We start from the raw sequence: 17611 nt of genomic DNA on the forward strand, positions 1-17611 counted from the left end.
TATTGGTGTTTGACTGATCTTAACTAAAAGGTCAAGAACAAGCGAAGGGGGAAAAGAATATTTGAATATAAATGTATGCTTTTAATAGTTGTTGAGGGTTTCAGGGTTTCTTTGCACTAGAGACATCATTGAAAAGATAGCCTCTCCGCAAAGCCCTTGGGAGCCTGCAAAATTTGATACTGTTCTAAATTCCCCCACGCAGAGTTACATGGTCACTGATTTTAACATTCAAAAGATAGCAGTCAGCATCCGTTACATACCCTTCAAGCTGCATTGGAGATGTGTGACCTAATCCTGGGTACATACATGAAAGTCAGAAAGAACAGAGAAAGCCCTGGGGGCTCCTCCAAAGCTGAAATTCCTGCATCACTCAGAAATTCAGGCCTGCATAGTTAAGAGGAAAATTGAGCCTTAAACATGGAAGCCTTTTTCTAGCACTACCATTAACTAATTTATTTGGTGAATATCCAGAAAAGAAAGGGAACTGGAAACTTGAGAGCCCCGTGTAGGTACAAAGTCCATAACTTCAGACAGCAGATCAGACTGTCCATGCTGGGAGAGAAGCTACATTGTGTATGGAGGTACAACAGGTTCCTCGAAGCAGGATTTTTCTTTGCATGAATATCAGGTTAAAACAGAAAGAGATGAAAAGGTACTCTTAGTCTCTGGCCACAACTCCTGCTGTGGCCTGCAGTCTGCGTTCTAAAACCTTAGAGCAGCACAGGGAACACATCTCCTGTCTGCCGAACTGAAAGAAGGGGGAACTTCTCCTGAATGTCAGAGACAGAACCAGACTTCCTAGGAGTCCCATTACTTCATTGTTATATGGGTCCTGTGTGCATTTGGGGCCACGGCGACAGGTCTACATCCATCTCAAGAACATCTGAGGCTCGCCTAATCAAAAATTGTCAACATTTCTCTGCTTTGAGCCCAAACTGTAGCTTCGGCAGGCCCAAAGACATTTCATATCACAGTTTTCCTGAACACTCTTTGTTTCTTATGCACAGTACATGAACACAATCATAATGGAAAAAATCTTTCTTCTGCTTGCAAGGCATCATTTGTAGTGTTTCAGAGTATCTAAGCTAGAGCCACAAGAGCTATTGTTTCCAGAGATGTGAGCACAAAGTATAGAGGTGGCTAGCTACAAAGGAAAGTAACTTCTCTTCTGGCAGTTATATATACATTCAATGTAAATTCATGAACAACGTGCAATGCATGAAGAAGGCCCTTCTGCAGCTCCACACTTGCTCCTGGAGAAGTCCAGTGAAGGAGGAATAGCCCCATAGTTCATCTCAGAGCTGAGCCAGGTGGGCCCTCTATACTCAGGTTATAATTTTTCTGGTGCGTTCCTGAATCCCATGATCCCATGAAGCTTTATGCTTCATACCTGAGAACCTGGATAGCCTTTAAGAGAGAGACAGACCTACAACAGCCCCCTATCATCTTATTTCAGAAAGAAATCTGTCCAGCTGGGATGTAAAAATTCTCTCTAGGAAACACCAAGACAAGAACAATCTGTATATTAATGTAGTTCTGGGCACAAAACCACTCCAAAAAGAAGGGAAGCCCTCTACTGTGGTTCTGCTTTACTCCATCCTATTCCTTTGGCCAGGCCAACAGGGCTTCAGCACCTCATCATACCAGGCCATTCTTTACTTGGTTTTCTCCTTAGCTTGTTCTGATTTTACTTTCTGACCGCATCAGATTTAGAGCTGTATGGATTTCATGTAGTGGAAGGGTTTCATTCCTCATTCTCTTAAGCTCCTAAAATTCATAATTTCCCATAGAACAATCACTTAAAAAAAATGACTATTGCAATTTGTCGCTAACGGAACTTGCAGAACTGGAGCAAAAGAATTTAAGATTAGCTCAGTTTTCAAATTGGTTTGCTCATGAGAAGACTCTTTAAATTACTTAATCTTCAAACTGTTAGTAGTAAAACAAATGTGCTCTTATCTAATCTGCAACAAATCTTTCCCAAACTGTTACTCTGCCAACTGAGGAACATGCTACACTTTAAAAATTTATAACAACTGCAGCTAATAAAACCAAGGTTTGGAACCACCTCAGTTTATCTTTGCTGGAACAATATGAAGATGTCAGAAAGCTCTTTGCCACATTCAGAAGAAAATTGCAGTGCAGCACAAGACTAGAGGATTTTCTTCTTGCTTATGCAGTATTACTTTATTACATTAGAGATTCAGATTTTTCAAATATTATTGTGATTTTAATTTACAACCCAAGATACACTCTCAGAAATATTCAGAAAAAACTTCAGAGGTAATATTGTAGGTCACAAATAATAATTTGAACTGAGTACATGCCTTTGTACTAAGTTCCACTGCTTTCTAATAAAGCTCTTGTCACCGTCTGAGCCCATGCTGAAATTGCGTGACTTCCCTTAGCTGGGAAAGGCAAGGAGTGATATATTTGTAAAAAAGTTTCGATTAACTCAGTATTTGTGATATCTTTGATGCATCTTTTTATCACTACCCCTATTCTACCTGTTAATAGCAAAATATTTTTCTCTATTAATTCACAAAAGCTCTCATTGCCGTACCACTGAGGGTCTGCATTTGATTTATCCCAATCATTTTGAAAACAAACCTCTTCTATTAACACAATTTCCTTTTTCCGTTAGTCAAGACCCGTTATTAAGTCCACACTGTGTTATTCTCCCAAGAAGTATGGCTCATTATCAGGTCTCTATCAACATGTACACACTACAAATATTTTATGCATGCAGATGGACAAGCATACTCGATTCTCTGCAAGTGCTACTCCAATAGACTATGAGGGATACACCGCAAAAATCCTGAGGTTTGAATCTTGTCTGCACTTTCCTCTAGAACTCGTTCCTTGACTAATTAAATGATGGCCAGATCCATCCAAGAATTCTAAGGCTGAATACAAGTTATGCATTAACTACTAATCCTTTGATTTGGCTTCCTGTTTAGAATTAGAGATCCATCCTGCAGCTCAAGAAACTCATAAATAAAGAAATCTATCAGGCTTTGCTGACACATTGAGTAAACATCTGCAACTGAAGTGTCTTGTTCCATCAGAAGGAAATAAAAGTAATTGGTAACCAATTTGTTTCTGCTTGCTTTCATCTGCTTGTTCTTATCTACAGGCCTTTTCATAACTTCATTCCCTGACAGCCCCCTAAAACAGGATAAGAAATAAATAAAACATTTAAAAATAAGAGAGCGGATGAGCTACTAAAGGCAGGCAGCACTGCTAGTTTAATATGATTCCCCAAATGATTGTTTCTCAGTTTTATTGTAACTGTATTTAAGAATCTTTTACATTAACCAAGAGGCTGCTTTAAGTATTGCATTAGGCTGGGTCTGACAGCATAGCAGCAAAGTTAAACTAGTTACAATAAAATCTTATGAATAAGGAAGAGTTTAAACCAAAACCATAAATAAGTGAAATCCATCCCTGCTCCTTAAAGGGAAGGGAAGCCACAAGGAGGTAATTCTAAGAAACAGAGTACAAAGAAAAAGGCTAGAACCAAACTTCATCCAGTAGGTAATAAATATAATAGAGACACAGCGCTACAAATGAACCTGGAACAGAGCTTTGTAGAGAGGAACTGTTTTCTCATTTAGCATGAACTACTATAAATTGCTTTAGTACAATACAGACCATACAGCAGAGTCTTTAAAATTGTATTTTCAGAAGGCTAAAAGAGTGTAGAGAATTGTGTGCTGAATTCCCTCCGTAATGCACTACAGAAATGCATGTGCATGAATTCTGATCAACGCTGAGCCTTATATCATTGCCAGAGCAATAACCTCTCCAGGACACTTGCACCGTTATTACTAAGACTATTACATAAAAGCTAGACTTTAGACAATCAGCGCTGGCTTAAAACATCTAAATGCCTCTGTTCTGAAACATCTCTTTTATTCTAAAAGACCTAAAAAACTCTACGCTCTGAGCAGTGCACTAATTTGCGTTATTCTATCAGGATACGGCATGCCCAGTAACTACCATTTGCAAACGACAACCTCCTTGCTACAGCAAAACCCACGCAGAGGTGATGGTGGAAACAGGCCAGTAAAAGGGCACCAATGTCCCTTTAAAAATATTAAGGTCAAAGTTTCCCTTGGAGTCGAAGCTCTAGCACGTAGCACCAGTTTTAATGGTATTTTCTTCTCCCATTTGCTACCCCAGTAATGACATCTGCCTGCCCATGTGCTCAGGAACGTCCTTGGCCCTCCAACTGGCACTTGCAGCAGACAATGCACAGAAGTGCTCCTAAAAGGCTTCTTTCAGAAATACAGGCACTTGACATATTAAAACTAGATGTAAGCAAGCTGGGAGTTAATCAGGATTTAATGCATCTAAAAGCCAAGATGTGGAAGTTGCCCAATAAGGATTTTACTACAGTATTTCCCCAACTTCTGATTAAATGTATAGTTTCAAAGAGGATTCAGAATCACATCAGTGTTTAAAATTAAAAAAAAAAAAATTCTATTTGATGAATTTATATTCATGGGGAAGAACAGCTGAATTAATTTGGAAGATAACCCTCTTTCACCTCCTTTGTTCCATTCCCAAAGAAAGGTTCAAATGTAAGGTCAATGAAATATTAAAATATCAATTTTATTTCCTATTATACCTCAGCCCAGAGCCTGTTTTACTAAAAAACACACTGCCTTGAGAATTACCCATTACAGAAAGGAAGGCTTTCGCTCTTGCTGGTTCCTCTGTGCTGTCTCTCAATTTGGCTTCGCAAAAGTACATCCCCACATCAGCAGAGGTTGGGTTGGTGATAGTGAGTCGTCTCCCAAAACTGCTAATGCCACTGGTTATTTTCACTCCATTTCTCTTCCAGGTCATGCTTAGTTTCTCAAGAGGTCTGCCAAGGTTTAAAAAAAAAATAATAAAAATATACAACAATAAATGACATATATATTACAGAATAACTGTCTGCAGTTATATACACATTATAAAACTTCTCTAAGTCTTCCTCCTTCCCTGACAGTCACTATAAAGAAGTAAATGCATATACAGCTTCTACACATCAAGACTACAGACTACTCAAGTGGCATTATGCAAGTACAGCTAATTGATACAGCAATAGAACTTAAATGCTAATAATTTGATTTCTCTAAGCAAAAGGAGTAAATACTGCTATGGGAATCGGCTGCATGGGAAGTGCTTTCATTACAACTCAATTACTAAAACAATATTAACCATATCAAGAACATCTCTGCCCTCAGAGGGGAAAGTGAATCAGTTGGGCTTCTTATTATCCGGGGACCACCAACTATTCACTTCCACCGGAATTCAATGCCAACTAGAGGGAAACATAGGAGAAATGCTGTGAACTCTGTATTATGGGGAATTGAGCGATAATCAGTGTAAAATGAGAGCATCTGTAATAAATTACTTCATAGGAGGCCTTTGCTAATTTATTTACTAGGAAGCACAGACTGTTCAACAGTATCACCTTTCATGTCAATAGGCAATACAGCCAAAACATTATTAACCCTTAGCATTTTCCTTAAGATAATGTCCGCTGATTGAACAACACCATACTTCATTTCCTTACCATGTGAGTAACAAGTGGGAAAGTAACTCTGCCTATATCCTTATTTGGCCGGAAAAATCAATATGTTTAATTCAGTAATGTTGGACAAACAAGATTATTCATAAGGTTACTTTGAAGAGCAAGCTACATGCTGCATTCTGCTTCAATCATTAAAATAATAAAAAAAAAGAAAATAACTTCCTATGTCCTTCTCAGGAAAAGACAGCGCATTAAAATTAGTTCCTTACGACCCCACTGCTTTTACAATACCTTGCGCTGGCCACACACTCCAGCGTGATTTCGCTGCTCCCTGCTACAACGCTGGTGTTCTGTGGAGGAATTACAATGCTGGGAGCCACGGTGTCAGATGGGTCTATGGCACCTGCGTGGGCAGAAAGAAACCTGGTGAAGACCTGTACATCTGCAAACGGTGAGGACTGACACGTTCCAGGCCAAGGATCTCGTCAAGCAACACGGCTGCAAATTTCACTTTTCAACCTCACCATGGATTTTAATCTCCTCATTAAGGGAGATCTTCAGCACGACCATTTTCGATGGCTTTCATTATACTGTGCAAACAGACTGTTTCAATCTACCCAGCTTGGTATCACTCAAAACACATAACTCGCAAGAGCTACTCCCAGATGGAAGCGCAGGGGCCATTCTCAAATAGAGAGCAAATAAATTGAGCATCCTAAAGGTTTTCTTTTGTTGAGCACTTTTATTTTTATCAAACATTTGCTGACTTATATTTTTAAGACCTTTTCATGTTTTGTTTAATCTTACCACTTCCGCACCATTTCAAAAGAGTCTGCCAATACTCATGTTAGTTCTCTAAAAAGATTTTACACACTGGGGAACAAATATAAAATTAACAAAGCAGCATATCACAGCAGCTTCAATCCCTTTTTCTTATCAGGAAAGTAAATAACCCAAATCTGCTACTCTTTTGTGAGGCATCATACTGTAAATAATTTAGCTTATGCAACAGTCAGCAGACACTTAAAAAATGGTAAAAAGGCTGCTTGTAAATTTTCTCTGTATACATTTAGTAAGTGAATTAAAATACCCATGTATTCATAGGTACTTTGCTTCAAGCAACTCATTTGGAAAAGAAAAATTAGCTATTTTTTAGCTTGAATAACAGAGTAATAAAATTTTCTAAAGATACAGAATCCAATAAACAAATTATAGGGAAAAGTAATGAAAACAAAACTAAACTGTTGGAAAAGCAAGCCAGTTCATCAAGTGTTTCCTGCAAAGGAGGTTAACCCGAGCCCATTAAGCAGAATGGGAAACTGCCAAAGCCAAGGTATGAACCCCGATGTTGAAGATATTTAAGATGAGGCTTTGGGCAACCTGGTCTAGCGGAGGGTGTCCCTGCCCATGGCAGGGGGGTGCAACTGGATGGGCTCTGACGTACCTTCCAACCCAAACCATTCTGTGATTCCCTAAAGAATAGATAATGGACAGAAGATTCTTTGCTTATCTTGTACCCAGCATGCCAAAAGCCATTTGACATTTGATTTCACTTGTTGGATAGACAAAGGTTTTGGTAATAAGACTCAGAAAGTTCTCATGGTCAGCAGACTTCTGAATTACCAAATGACAAAATTTTTACCTTTTGACGTTTTTGCAATTGCTAGCAAATAGTGTACGATGGGAGATGAAAGCATGTAATATAATTTTAAAATTTTACGAATACCACCCGCACATCTGAATAAATTCAAGCATCCAAGCATAGTACTTAAGGAAGTTGTAAGCATGTATTAATTTCTTCCCATAAATATGCTCTGTTGACCCGACACAGCATATATATGCAATTCACATGGGATCTCAAAGAACAAGCTTTTAGTAGATTTTACTTCTCCTCAACAACATTCCTGGAAATATGATACTATCAGGTAGCAAATCTACTTCCTAAGATTACCATGGTGGTCTTCTAGGTATTCATGGCAGGAGTTTTCCAGATAGTAATTGAAAAAATAGAAAACAAGTAGCAATCAGATTAGTAGCTTGTTACTGATGAGAAGAAATAACCTCAGCATGACTGTTCACCACTACTTCTGTGCAAGATGAAGGCTTACAACAGTAAATGCTAAAAGATCACCAAAGAAGTTACTAATTTGGCAATAATCATTTATCTCCATCTGGAAAAGAGAAAACCCACTTGTTCGACTTATTAGCTCCCCTGAAGAATGGCTCGACCCCACTAAAACCAGCCAAAGAAGAGAAGCCAGCTTTGTGGTAACCTCTAGGAGTTCACCACACGCGAACGGCTCTTTGTGCAGAAAGCAGATAAGCACGGGAAATAAAAGTGCATGTTACTCCGCCTGCAACCAGGAAAATGTAAGATTTCTTTGACCTTCTTACTCGCCGTAACAAGAACCTAAACAAAATATGTCCTTATTTTCATTTTGTACCATCACTGAAACAAATTTATTAAAAACAGGCATTTGATAAAGACTTTGAGTGGGTGAACTAATACAGATATGATCCAGAGGGCTCATCAAAATGGTTAGGGCTTGGATTCCAAGTAATACACCTTCAAAGGTCAGCTGCAGATATAACAAGCACATGTAGAAAAAAACAACACTACAAAGTATTACCTAAACAGTACCCAGACAGCACGCATGCTCCTATCTCATATTCAATGACAACGATTTAAGTTTCCCTTTGCAGCACGAGGAAAGAATTTCCCATCATTTGCTCCAGCCTTGATCCCGCCAACTAAAACTCAGCAGGGACATTCCCGTGGTTCCTTTTACAGGGAGTAGTTTGCAGCTTTGTTTTGTGGCTGCTCAAAATATCAAAGGAGAAATTTAGTTTTACTTGAGAGTAACAATCTCAATAGGGCTGTAAGGTGGGATCTGTGTGCACACCCCATCCTGTCAGAACTTCATCCTTCTGTAAGAGGTTGGAGTATCAGAGTAGCCAGGCTCCTAATCTAAATAAGGAGTAACTCTGTGATTTTGTTTTGATGATGTGACGCAGCAAATCAGACTTCTTCGGTCTGGCTGCGGAAGGTAGAGAGCTGTTCGAACAATCAGATAATGAAAAACCACGCAGACTTTCCAAGCTTCTTATCCTAGCTGTCAATAAGCCCACTCCATCCCTCTCCTGCCTCCTAATGCAGTACGCTGACATGATTTTACTTGACTGGTGCTACACTAAAATGCAATGCAGAATGTCATTGTTAGTAAACAGATATTTTCTTTGAAAATCCTTTGTAGAAAACAATTGAATTTTTTTTTTCCTCCTCTTCACTGTTCCTTTTTTACTTCATCAGAATTTTTCTTGTCCCAGTTTTCTAGGTCCCTGCTGTTTCCTTCTGGCTTTTCATCACCTCTTTCTTTCCTGCCTCCCCTCACTCAGGCAGCTTCTCTGCATTCCTCACTGGCCATTTCCCCCTCCCTGCCATCCCATGATCCCCTATAGATATTTCACATTATTTAAGAACTGCTTGATTTCCCACATATCCTTTATTTCACTGACTGAGCTTCAGTTTCTCTGATTCACATCCATTAATAGGAAATATTTAGTAAAGACACGGAAATGGGACAGCAATACAAATGCATATAAGAACACAGTTACAGTGATATGAATTTGCTAACAGGGGACCACCACTGCCACCTCATTCTATATCTTTTGAAAGAAAAGATCTTCTTTCTATCTGCTTTCTGAACCCCTCCTCTCTGCTAAGAAAGCAAAGCAACTTTCGGGAAAACCGCTGACCCCGGAACTGCAGCCAAGGGCTGCCTCACCATTAGACATCATCAGTCTGCGGGGAACTTGCAGAAAGCTGCAGAGACAAGGCTGAAAGACTGAAGATCACTTAAGGGATGTGCCCTTAATCGGATTCTAGTCCTTAAGAGATGACTGGACAGAAGGACTGCCACAGGCAAGAGTCCTAATCCAAACAGGGGCTTTTCTCCAACGAAGAGCATGCTCTGCTTTATTTGACACTGTACCTATTTTAGCCACAGCACTCTCAATATCTCCGATCTTCCCTTTGCTTCTAAAACTTCTCATCAGACACTGTCTCAGTTATCACTGGTATCTGCTAGGCCCCAGTAACTGAAGTGCCTTCAGGACCAGCCCCAATCAACCTTTGCGGCTTGATTATCGTAGCACCAAAGACCCTGACTCACGAGCGGAGGGAGCTCATCTTGGAGCTGTTTCAGTGGTTCCCATCCCCAGCTGTTCATGAAGCAGTTGGTGAACTGCTGCCATTTGCCGCCCAAAATATTAAGGTAAATTGGCATCAGGATTATTTTTTCCATAGCAGAGTTTTTTAAAAAGCGGGGGGGGGGGGGGGGGAAGAGCCAAAAAAAGAGAAAATGGCAAAGACAAGATCTGGGGTTTTTCTGTCCCTCTAAATATATGTCCTCTCCAGACTCTGGAATTCAAGACTCTGGCAATTCTGCACAAAGCAGAGATATATTGAGGGAAAAGAGGAAAAGAGAGCGGACACCTCTTGCACGGTCTATTTGTTTTTATCACCAGTGGCTGCGTATGACTGCACAATGCCGATCTTGGATCACACTGCTCTTCCCCCTTCTCTCCTCCCATCTCACCAGGAATGAAACCTGTCCCAAATTGTCTATAACACTAATTTTTTAATACTGATGAGCTGTAGAATTTCTAATGTTATTTAAATACAGTAATTATGTAGACTGCCCTATCATCTCTGAAAAGACAGTGTTTTTCCTCGCTCTACATATATCGCCATGTAAGGTACAGGGAATTTTATATATTATAATTTACAGTTTATAAAGATCACAGACTGTATTGAAACCTCTTGGGTGCTTAATTTTCCCAACAGAGCTGAAATTTCACTCAGGCCATGTTACTGAAGACACAAAAGGTGCTTTCCCCTTCAGAAATGTATAAACATTAGGTTCTTTCCCAGATTTTACATTATGGCATACAAAGTTTATCTATACCTGTGTTTGCAGTGCAGAATATCGAGAGTATTACTTCAGTGGATGCTCAAGTTCATCTCAGAGACATGGTGCAAACTAGCCTTAATAAAACGTGAGAGAAAGCGTTTATCTCTTGAAAAGAAGTAATAGCTTGAGTTCAGACTTGAGAAAAACAACAAGTCTTATTTTCGATACTTGCTTATAAAATCCCAACCCTCTGAAGACACTTAATACAAACAAGGTGACCATGGGCAGGAGGAGGGAGGATTGCCTAATTAATCACCCAGATCACCCTCACTTAATTAGTATGGGGTAGAGCCTGGAATGTGATGTTGAGTGCTAGTCATTCCTACCCTCAGTGTTAGTTACTACTGCAATTTCTTCTCAGCGTCTGGTTTCCAGTGAAGAAGGAATCCCATAGGAATCAGTATCCAAAAAAATGGATTTACTTCTTCATATTATGAAATTTGTCTACAGGAGAAAAACACTTCACAGAAAAGATCACCAGCACACTACCCTCAAGCTAATGGAGAAATCAAATGCTTTAACAGAACTTTGAAGCCATTTATAAATTATCCTGGGAGAAAAAGATTAGAAAACCTTCACCATAAACTTCCTACAGACTTTCAGACTTGCACAGTACACAGAAATGCCTTCGCAATAACTATGCAAGATACATGCAAAGCTTCATGTTACCAAATTATGGATACCTATATTAGAAAAAAGCAGAATAGGAGATAAGAGCCCAATATAAATCACAAAAATATTACATATAAGTAGTTCAACATTATGGCACCAAGAATGTGCAATCTCTGCCTGTGTAACACAGCATATGAGAAAAGAGGAGAAATGGCAATCACACAGCATCACAAGATTGCTCGAGGGAGATAATAAAAAAAGACCTTACAAATACAAACTATCTAATGGAATACACTTCACTTTTTCCAGGTACAACCTGCGGATGGTTTGGATTATCAACCCATAACAGATTAATGCCCCTTTCCAGTACAAGATACACAACAAGAATTGGATCCTGATCAATAATAGATTCATTTCCCTTCCCCTTTGCAGTAAAAGATGCACAACAGGAATTGGAACCTGATCAACAGACTAGCAAACGCTGACAACCACCTGCGGGCACAAGAGAGAAGCATTATGCAAATACCAAAAAAAAAGTGTATTTCTCAATGATAAAACTCTATCCTAAAACATGGCTTGTCTATTTGTTCCCTATTTGTTAGAGTGATTATTAACAGGTTGTACAATAAAAAAGTGTTAAGATAATAAAAGTTACCATTTCATTTTTTCACTTTTATTCCAGCAAAGACTGTACTCATTGTCAGGAGAAGGGAAATATGTGATGCTGCTGTGCACTACTGTGTACTGTACAGGTCTCTGCTCAGATTTCTAGATGTAAATAAAAATAAGAGAGACTTTGCTGTGAGGATTTTTGGTCACATTTGTTTAGTTTGATGAACAACACTAAAACTCCAGGTGGAGGTTTTTTTGAGTCAAAAGTATGTATTTATAAAATAGTCAGCAATCTAATGACACCGAGTTGGTGTATGAAGAATGACGACTTTTCAGTACCCAAGGATATCTTCACACTCCTCAAATGGGTATATATTAACATAATTTCTGATCTTGAACCTTTGAGAGACTAGACTTTTGACTCAAAAAAGTAAATAAGCAACAACATAAAAACTTAGCTTTGTGGATCAAATTTATAGGGAAAATGGCCTAGTTATTTGAATCACAGTGAGTGAATTCTTATACATACAGTCCTCGTCTTGATCCAGACATCAGACATCACGACATATGAATAAAACACCAGATATGAAAAAGGTTTACAAAACACAATACAAGCAAAATAAGTGAATGATCTAGGTCAGTTATATTTATTGACTCAATACACTCTTGTCAATGTGACTAAGCTTTGTCCACATCAGATCGAACACATGATTCATTTCCACTGCAAGTAAAATAAAATTTAAAAAAGGGAAAAAAATAAAGGGTGAATAAACCAATAAAAACCAGAACAAAATACAGCAAGTAGATCGCAACTTAAAATACACAGTGTATGAGGGGGGAATATGGTAAAGAGAAGCAATTACAGAAGAGTTCATCAAGAACTGTTGAGGAAGCCTTGCATGAATTAACCTTGTCTGACTCGCCCACGTTGTAAAGCAGTGACTGAAAACCTGCACTCCTTCCTTTTCTGTCCACCCCTCCTGGGCCTGTGTGATACGCCGGACATGTTACAACAGTACTTCTAATCCATTTAACTTTGAAAAATAAAGTTACCCAAAGAAATTAAGCTACAAAACGCGCGATTTACCCAGTCAAGCTTGGAATTCCGCAAGCAGGTCAAAATGTGTACTTCAGGTACTTGCTGGCTGGTTTGAAGAGAGGGAAAATACTCACGTTGCTAATTTAATATATAATATTACAGAAACAGAGCCTTAAAGGAGAAAACGGGAAAAAATATATTAATTATGCAAAACATTGGCAAGAAGATATTTTATGCGTACAGAGCTTCCTGCTAACCGTGTGCGGAGCAGAGGACTAGAAAGCTCCTCCTGGGTCGGTTCCCTGCGTGACACCCCGTCAGACAACCCCCTTTCTGAATGTGGTAAAAATATTCAGTTCTTTTAATGCCACTTTTCTGGTTGGAAAGTTTCCTAGAGCTTTGCCGTTCAACCTGTTAAAAACACTCCTAATTTCCAGCTTAAATGTATTCATGGCCAATGTACCCCATTTGTTCTTCTGCCAAAGCTGCCCTTTAGCTTAAATAGCCATTTTCTCCCTCTGTGATGTTGACGTCCTAAAGTGTTTACAGAAAACAATCATACTCCTTCACAGTCTTAATTTTACTTCGCTAAACAAGCCAAACTTTTCTTGTCTGACAAGTTTAAAAGGATTCACTGAAATATATACAAACAAAAGAATAGGAGCAAGGCGGGGGGGGGGGGGGAGCTAGCATCACACTATAAATGTTTCCAAATGTTTAAACAAATAACAGCCATGTTTGTAACAGCTTTTTTTCCCCTTTGTAAGGACTTTCACACAGACCGCAAGAGCTGGTTGTTTTAGCCCTAGGGAAAGATTAATGGAGAACTCGACTCTATCCACAAGATGACTTATACCCTTTTGTGTGTAGCTACTACAGCAAAGAGGAGCTTTATATATTTTATTAGATAAACCAGCCTAAAACACAGGTTGAGAAGCTTCTAAAACCTTGTAGAGAGTTTTTAGGGTCTATTTCTGGGCATAATGAGAGACAGGGGCCTGAACACACTTGATTTACAAACAGAAAATGTATTTCTGCAAACAACAAATACCGCAGGGCCCGGGGAGAGGCACCACGGCCGGGACAGTTCACGGCGACGCAGTCTCTCCAGCTTGTCTCTCACCGCTTCTGCTCCGTAGGCTGGGGCAGGGATGGGAGATCTGGCTTTTTTCCTGATTTTGCCCTTTTTCTACAGGCAATTAAGTGCAGGTGACCCAGCAATTGCTATTTGGGGGTGAGCCCTCCCCAGAACAGCCTTGTTCCTCCTCTTTGCTACTACCTGAGGTCTACAAACACGCTTTGTATTTTAGGACTACCTCAGAAAGAAATTTCTAGTGTTGTCCCATATAGCTTTAAGGAAATTAAGCCACTGCTTAGTTACACAGCTCCCTGTGACGATTCAGCAGCTAAATTCAAAAGCAGACCAAATTTCTGCTCCAGCGCTCTGAAATTCCCTTCTCACAACTCCTCGTGCAAAAAGAGCAATTTGTAAGTTCAGTCTCTGTCACTGACCTGACCTTCCCCCATGCACAGTGAGGGGTTTCTTTCTGCCTAGAAACTTATCATCCAGCACATCATTAGAGCTTTTAACATGAAAAAAATATATAGCCTCAAGCTATTCTAGCTAAAGAACACTCAGGTGGCTTTTCAATTCACCAGATAGCTTTAATATCAGCTATATAAGTGGATAGAGTGTGTAATCTTATTCAACAGCAGTTAAAAGGGGGGGAAAAAATATCCGTGGTCTAGCAGTGGAATCTATTAGCCTCAGAGTCAAGTTCAAAGCGACACGAGAGGCAACAGGTACAGCAGCCCGCTGCAGCCAGCCGGCAGGGCGAGCGGCGCCTCTGCAGCCAGCATCCAGAACCTTTGGGGTTTTAGCAGTATAATTCCAAATATGCCTATGTTTAAAAAGATTTTAAAATAACTCATCAGTGGAAATGATTTTTAAGAGGCCGTATATTTTTATGAGGCGCTTTAGTGCGTCGTAAGAGAAGCATCCTTTTAAAGATAAACAGGCGTGCGTTTAGGAGGCGGGAACAGGTTTGAGGGATCTGACAGCGTTGCATGGATTTCTGCAGCAGACAGAAAGAGTCACTTGCTCCTGAGGACAAAAATGAACTTTTAACTTCTTACAGCCTTGGCGCTCCACCTATCTGGATATTTACAGCTTGCTTGCTCAATAAAGGTAAATTAAGTTAATATACCACACATCAGTAATTGGATGTTAAATAAACTAGAACTGTCAGTTAATCATAATGTCCAGAAATGCAAATTTCAGCAGTGAGACCCGAGCTGAGAGAAGAAATGAAGCAGGAAAGCTGAGCTGGGGACACGGCTGTGTTACACAAATCCGAGAACTGCTGTGAGTTCAAATACTGCAATTCTCACCAGCAGATTCGGGTTTACTGTCAAGCAGCAGGAAAGAAAGAGTAATGGGAGACAATAAAATGCTGCCCTTTATTTTCAAGTGCATCTTCATAAGTGGCTTCATTTTTTTTTTTTTTAATAAATGCATTTCTTAAATCCTTTGGCACAAATAAAATCACACAATTGACAATCTAGTTGCTTCTTCTACTTGTAACAAGTTTAAACACTCTTCCACTTAGAAATGAAAGGGTGGTAGCAAAGAAAAAAAAGAAAAAAGAACAGAAGAAAAAAAAAGACAAAAAGACATTCTCATCTCTTCTTCACCAGACTTAAATAAAGCATCTTCAGTGACTACAGGGGAAATTATTTAAGAAACGCCTTCAAGAATTTATTTTATGGGAAGATTTAAGATTAAACATGCTCTGTAGAGTGTAAAATAAATACATCCAATTGATCATATGTGAGGTTCTAAGATCTATTTCTCTGCAGCATCTTTTAAAATGAAGCTGCTGATGTGGCGCCCTACACGGGAAGCAGACACTTGCAAATTTATACCCATCACCTGAGAAACAGTCCCAATAGAGCTAAAATTAACAGTAAATTTCACTTAGGCCCCAAGTTTAAAAAAAGTTGGAGTTTTCTAGCATCTGCTTCGATTCAGGAGAATGCTATTAGGTACCTGGCAAATACAGGAAAACAATAAATATTATTGGATTTTAGGGATTTCCTTAGGCCTGGATATCTACTGTACCTGGCTGCTAGTTTAAAGATCTTTGACCTTCCCAAAAGATTAAATAATTTAAACCTGTCCTCACTGAAAATAAGCAAAAGACAAATCTGAAAGCATTCCACAGTTGACTTGTCCTTCATAACAAAAGGAAGGGCTTCTGTGTCACAGACATTTGGCGCCAGTAAATGTGTACAGGCCACCGAATCAGCGGTCGCCCCCTAAAAGGCGTTCACAGGAGACACTCCGCTAAAGCCACGCACGTACATTTTTGCACTTCCTGGATAAGCAAGGTGTTGATCAAAGCTCTCTCCAGAAAATCCACTCTAAGAACAGGGATTAAAATTTACTACATAAAAACATCATTTGAACTTTAAAAGAAAAAAAATAAAAAAATCAACCAATTGTAAAAACCTGTCCTCAAATCCCGGACGCTACAGGCACAGAACAGTTTCTGAAGGCTTAAAGGAGAGCACTTCTGCAGATATTTCTAACATTGATGTATACAGGCAGTTTTGTTCTTTGTTGCTGAACTACTATTCAAACCAAGATGCACTCACTGAGCAGCATTTTAAGCTGAAGGTCAACTCTTACTGCATTCTATTTTTATATGTGTATATATATATGAGAAACATGTTTCAGGATCCAGATTGCTACCTTGCTCCCAAAGGTCTGCTGCTTCCAAGTCTTTACATAAAGAGAGCAGATCTGAAAAACAAGAAGATACCCCACAGCCTTCTTCCAACAGCTAACTCAACCAAACATATGGAATGACTTGTCAAAATAATATTTTGAGAAATAGGTTATCAGGGGCCTCAGGTCCACTCCATATGGTCTAAAGTTCTCCATCGCCCTGACCATATCGTGCTACTTTTCCCCCTTTCTTCTCTAAAGGGATACAATCCTTAATAAAAGTAGAGTTGTTCAGGTCACAGAGATTCAGAAGGAAATAAAACTTCATTTATACATTTAGAGTACTGCAAAATATGGGAGCGGGGCAAAAATCACTCACACAGCAGAGCATAGAATCCAAAGAAATATTTTTCTATCAAAAGAAAGAATTTTTCTTCCTCTTTATAGCACAGATGTTCTTCTAAATAAAGTGAGACTTTCCCTTTACAGCCTTTGTGATTATCAATCTTTGGTTATTTTATAATATAAGGTTGCCTCAGACCTCAGCAGGGAGGAAAAATACACATTGCTGTATTTCCTCTGTAGCAAGAACAAAACAACTGTGAAAGCAAAGAATGTTCCAAAAGAGCAAACAATAACGCAGCTAAAGAAAGTCTACGAACTTATTCATTCAAAAATAATTCCACAGATGGATAAGCATTTAATTTTCTGAAGTGAGAATAAACCAGCGTCTCTCTCCTCTGGAAGATGGAATAGGTTTTGTGTCTGCCTATTTATACACAGTACATAAATGCATGCTCAGAGAATGCTGCGAGTACTGTAAAAAGAAATCTAAGGGGAAGTTATTACTCAAGGCTCTTTGTTAGTATTTCTGCAGCACGGGTAGTGTCAGCGTTGTTAAAAATAAATTGTTAGTCGTACCTTACTTGGCCGATACAAATGCTGTTTGCATTAATGTACTTATGATTTCCTATCTGCTGCTCCCAGATAAGAGAGGAGTTTAAGAGTACGATGTCTTTTCGATCTCACAGAAAAGGCTGGGTTGCTGTTTTCAGCTGTGGGGATGGTAAACAGCCTCTCCTGCATATGACAAGGACTCATCGCTTTGAGAGTGAGAA

At 39.2% G+C, this 17611-nt stretch overlaps 1 protein-coding gene across 3 annotated transcripts in view; it reads right to left on the minus strand.

The window, feature by feature from the left end:
* The window catches only part of SDK1 (sidekick cell adhesion molecule 1), a 412431-nt gene that overhangs the window by 152411 nt on the left and 242409 nt on the right, over nt 1-17611 (minus strand). For all 3 annotated transcript variants that reach the window (XM_054842564.1, XM_054842566.1, XM_054842565.1), the window contains 2 exons: nt 5819-5930; nt 4683-4873 (listed from right to left, as the gene is read on the minus strand). In XM_054842564.1, coding sequence (XP_054698539.1) covers nt 4683-4873; nt 5819-5930 — 303 coding nt within the window. The remainder of the gene's footprint in view (nt 1-4682; nt 4874-5818; nt 5931-17611) is intronic.

The sequence above is a fragment of the Grus americana genome, chromosome 15 (assembly GCF_028858705.1).
Source record: "Grus americana isolate bGruAme1 chromosome 15, bGruAme1.mat, whole genome shotgun sequence".
NCBI classification, from domain to species: Eukaryota; Metazoa; Chordata; class Aves; order Gruiformes; family Gruidae; genus Grus; species Grus americana.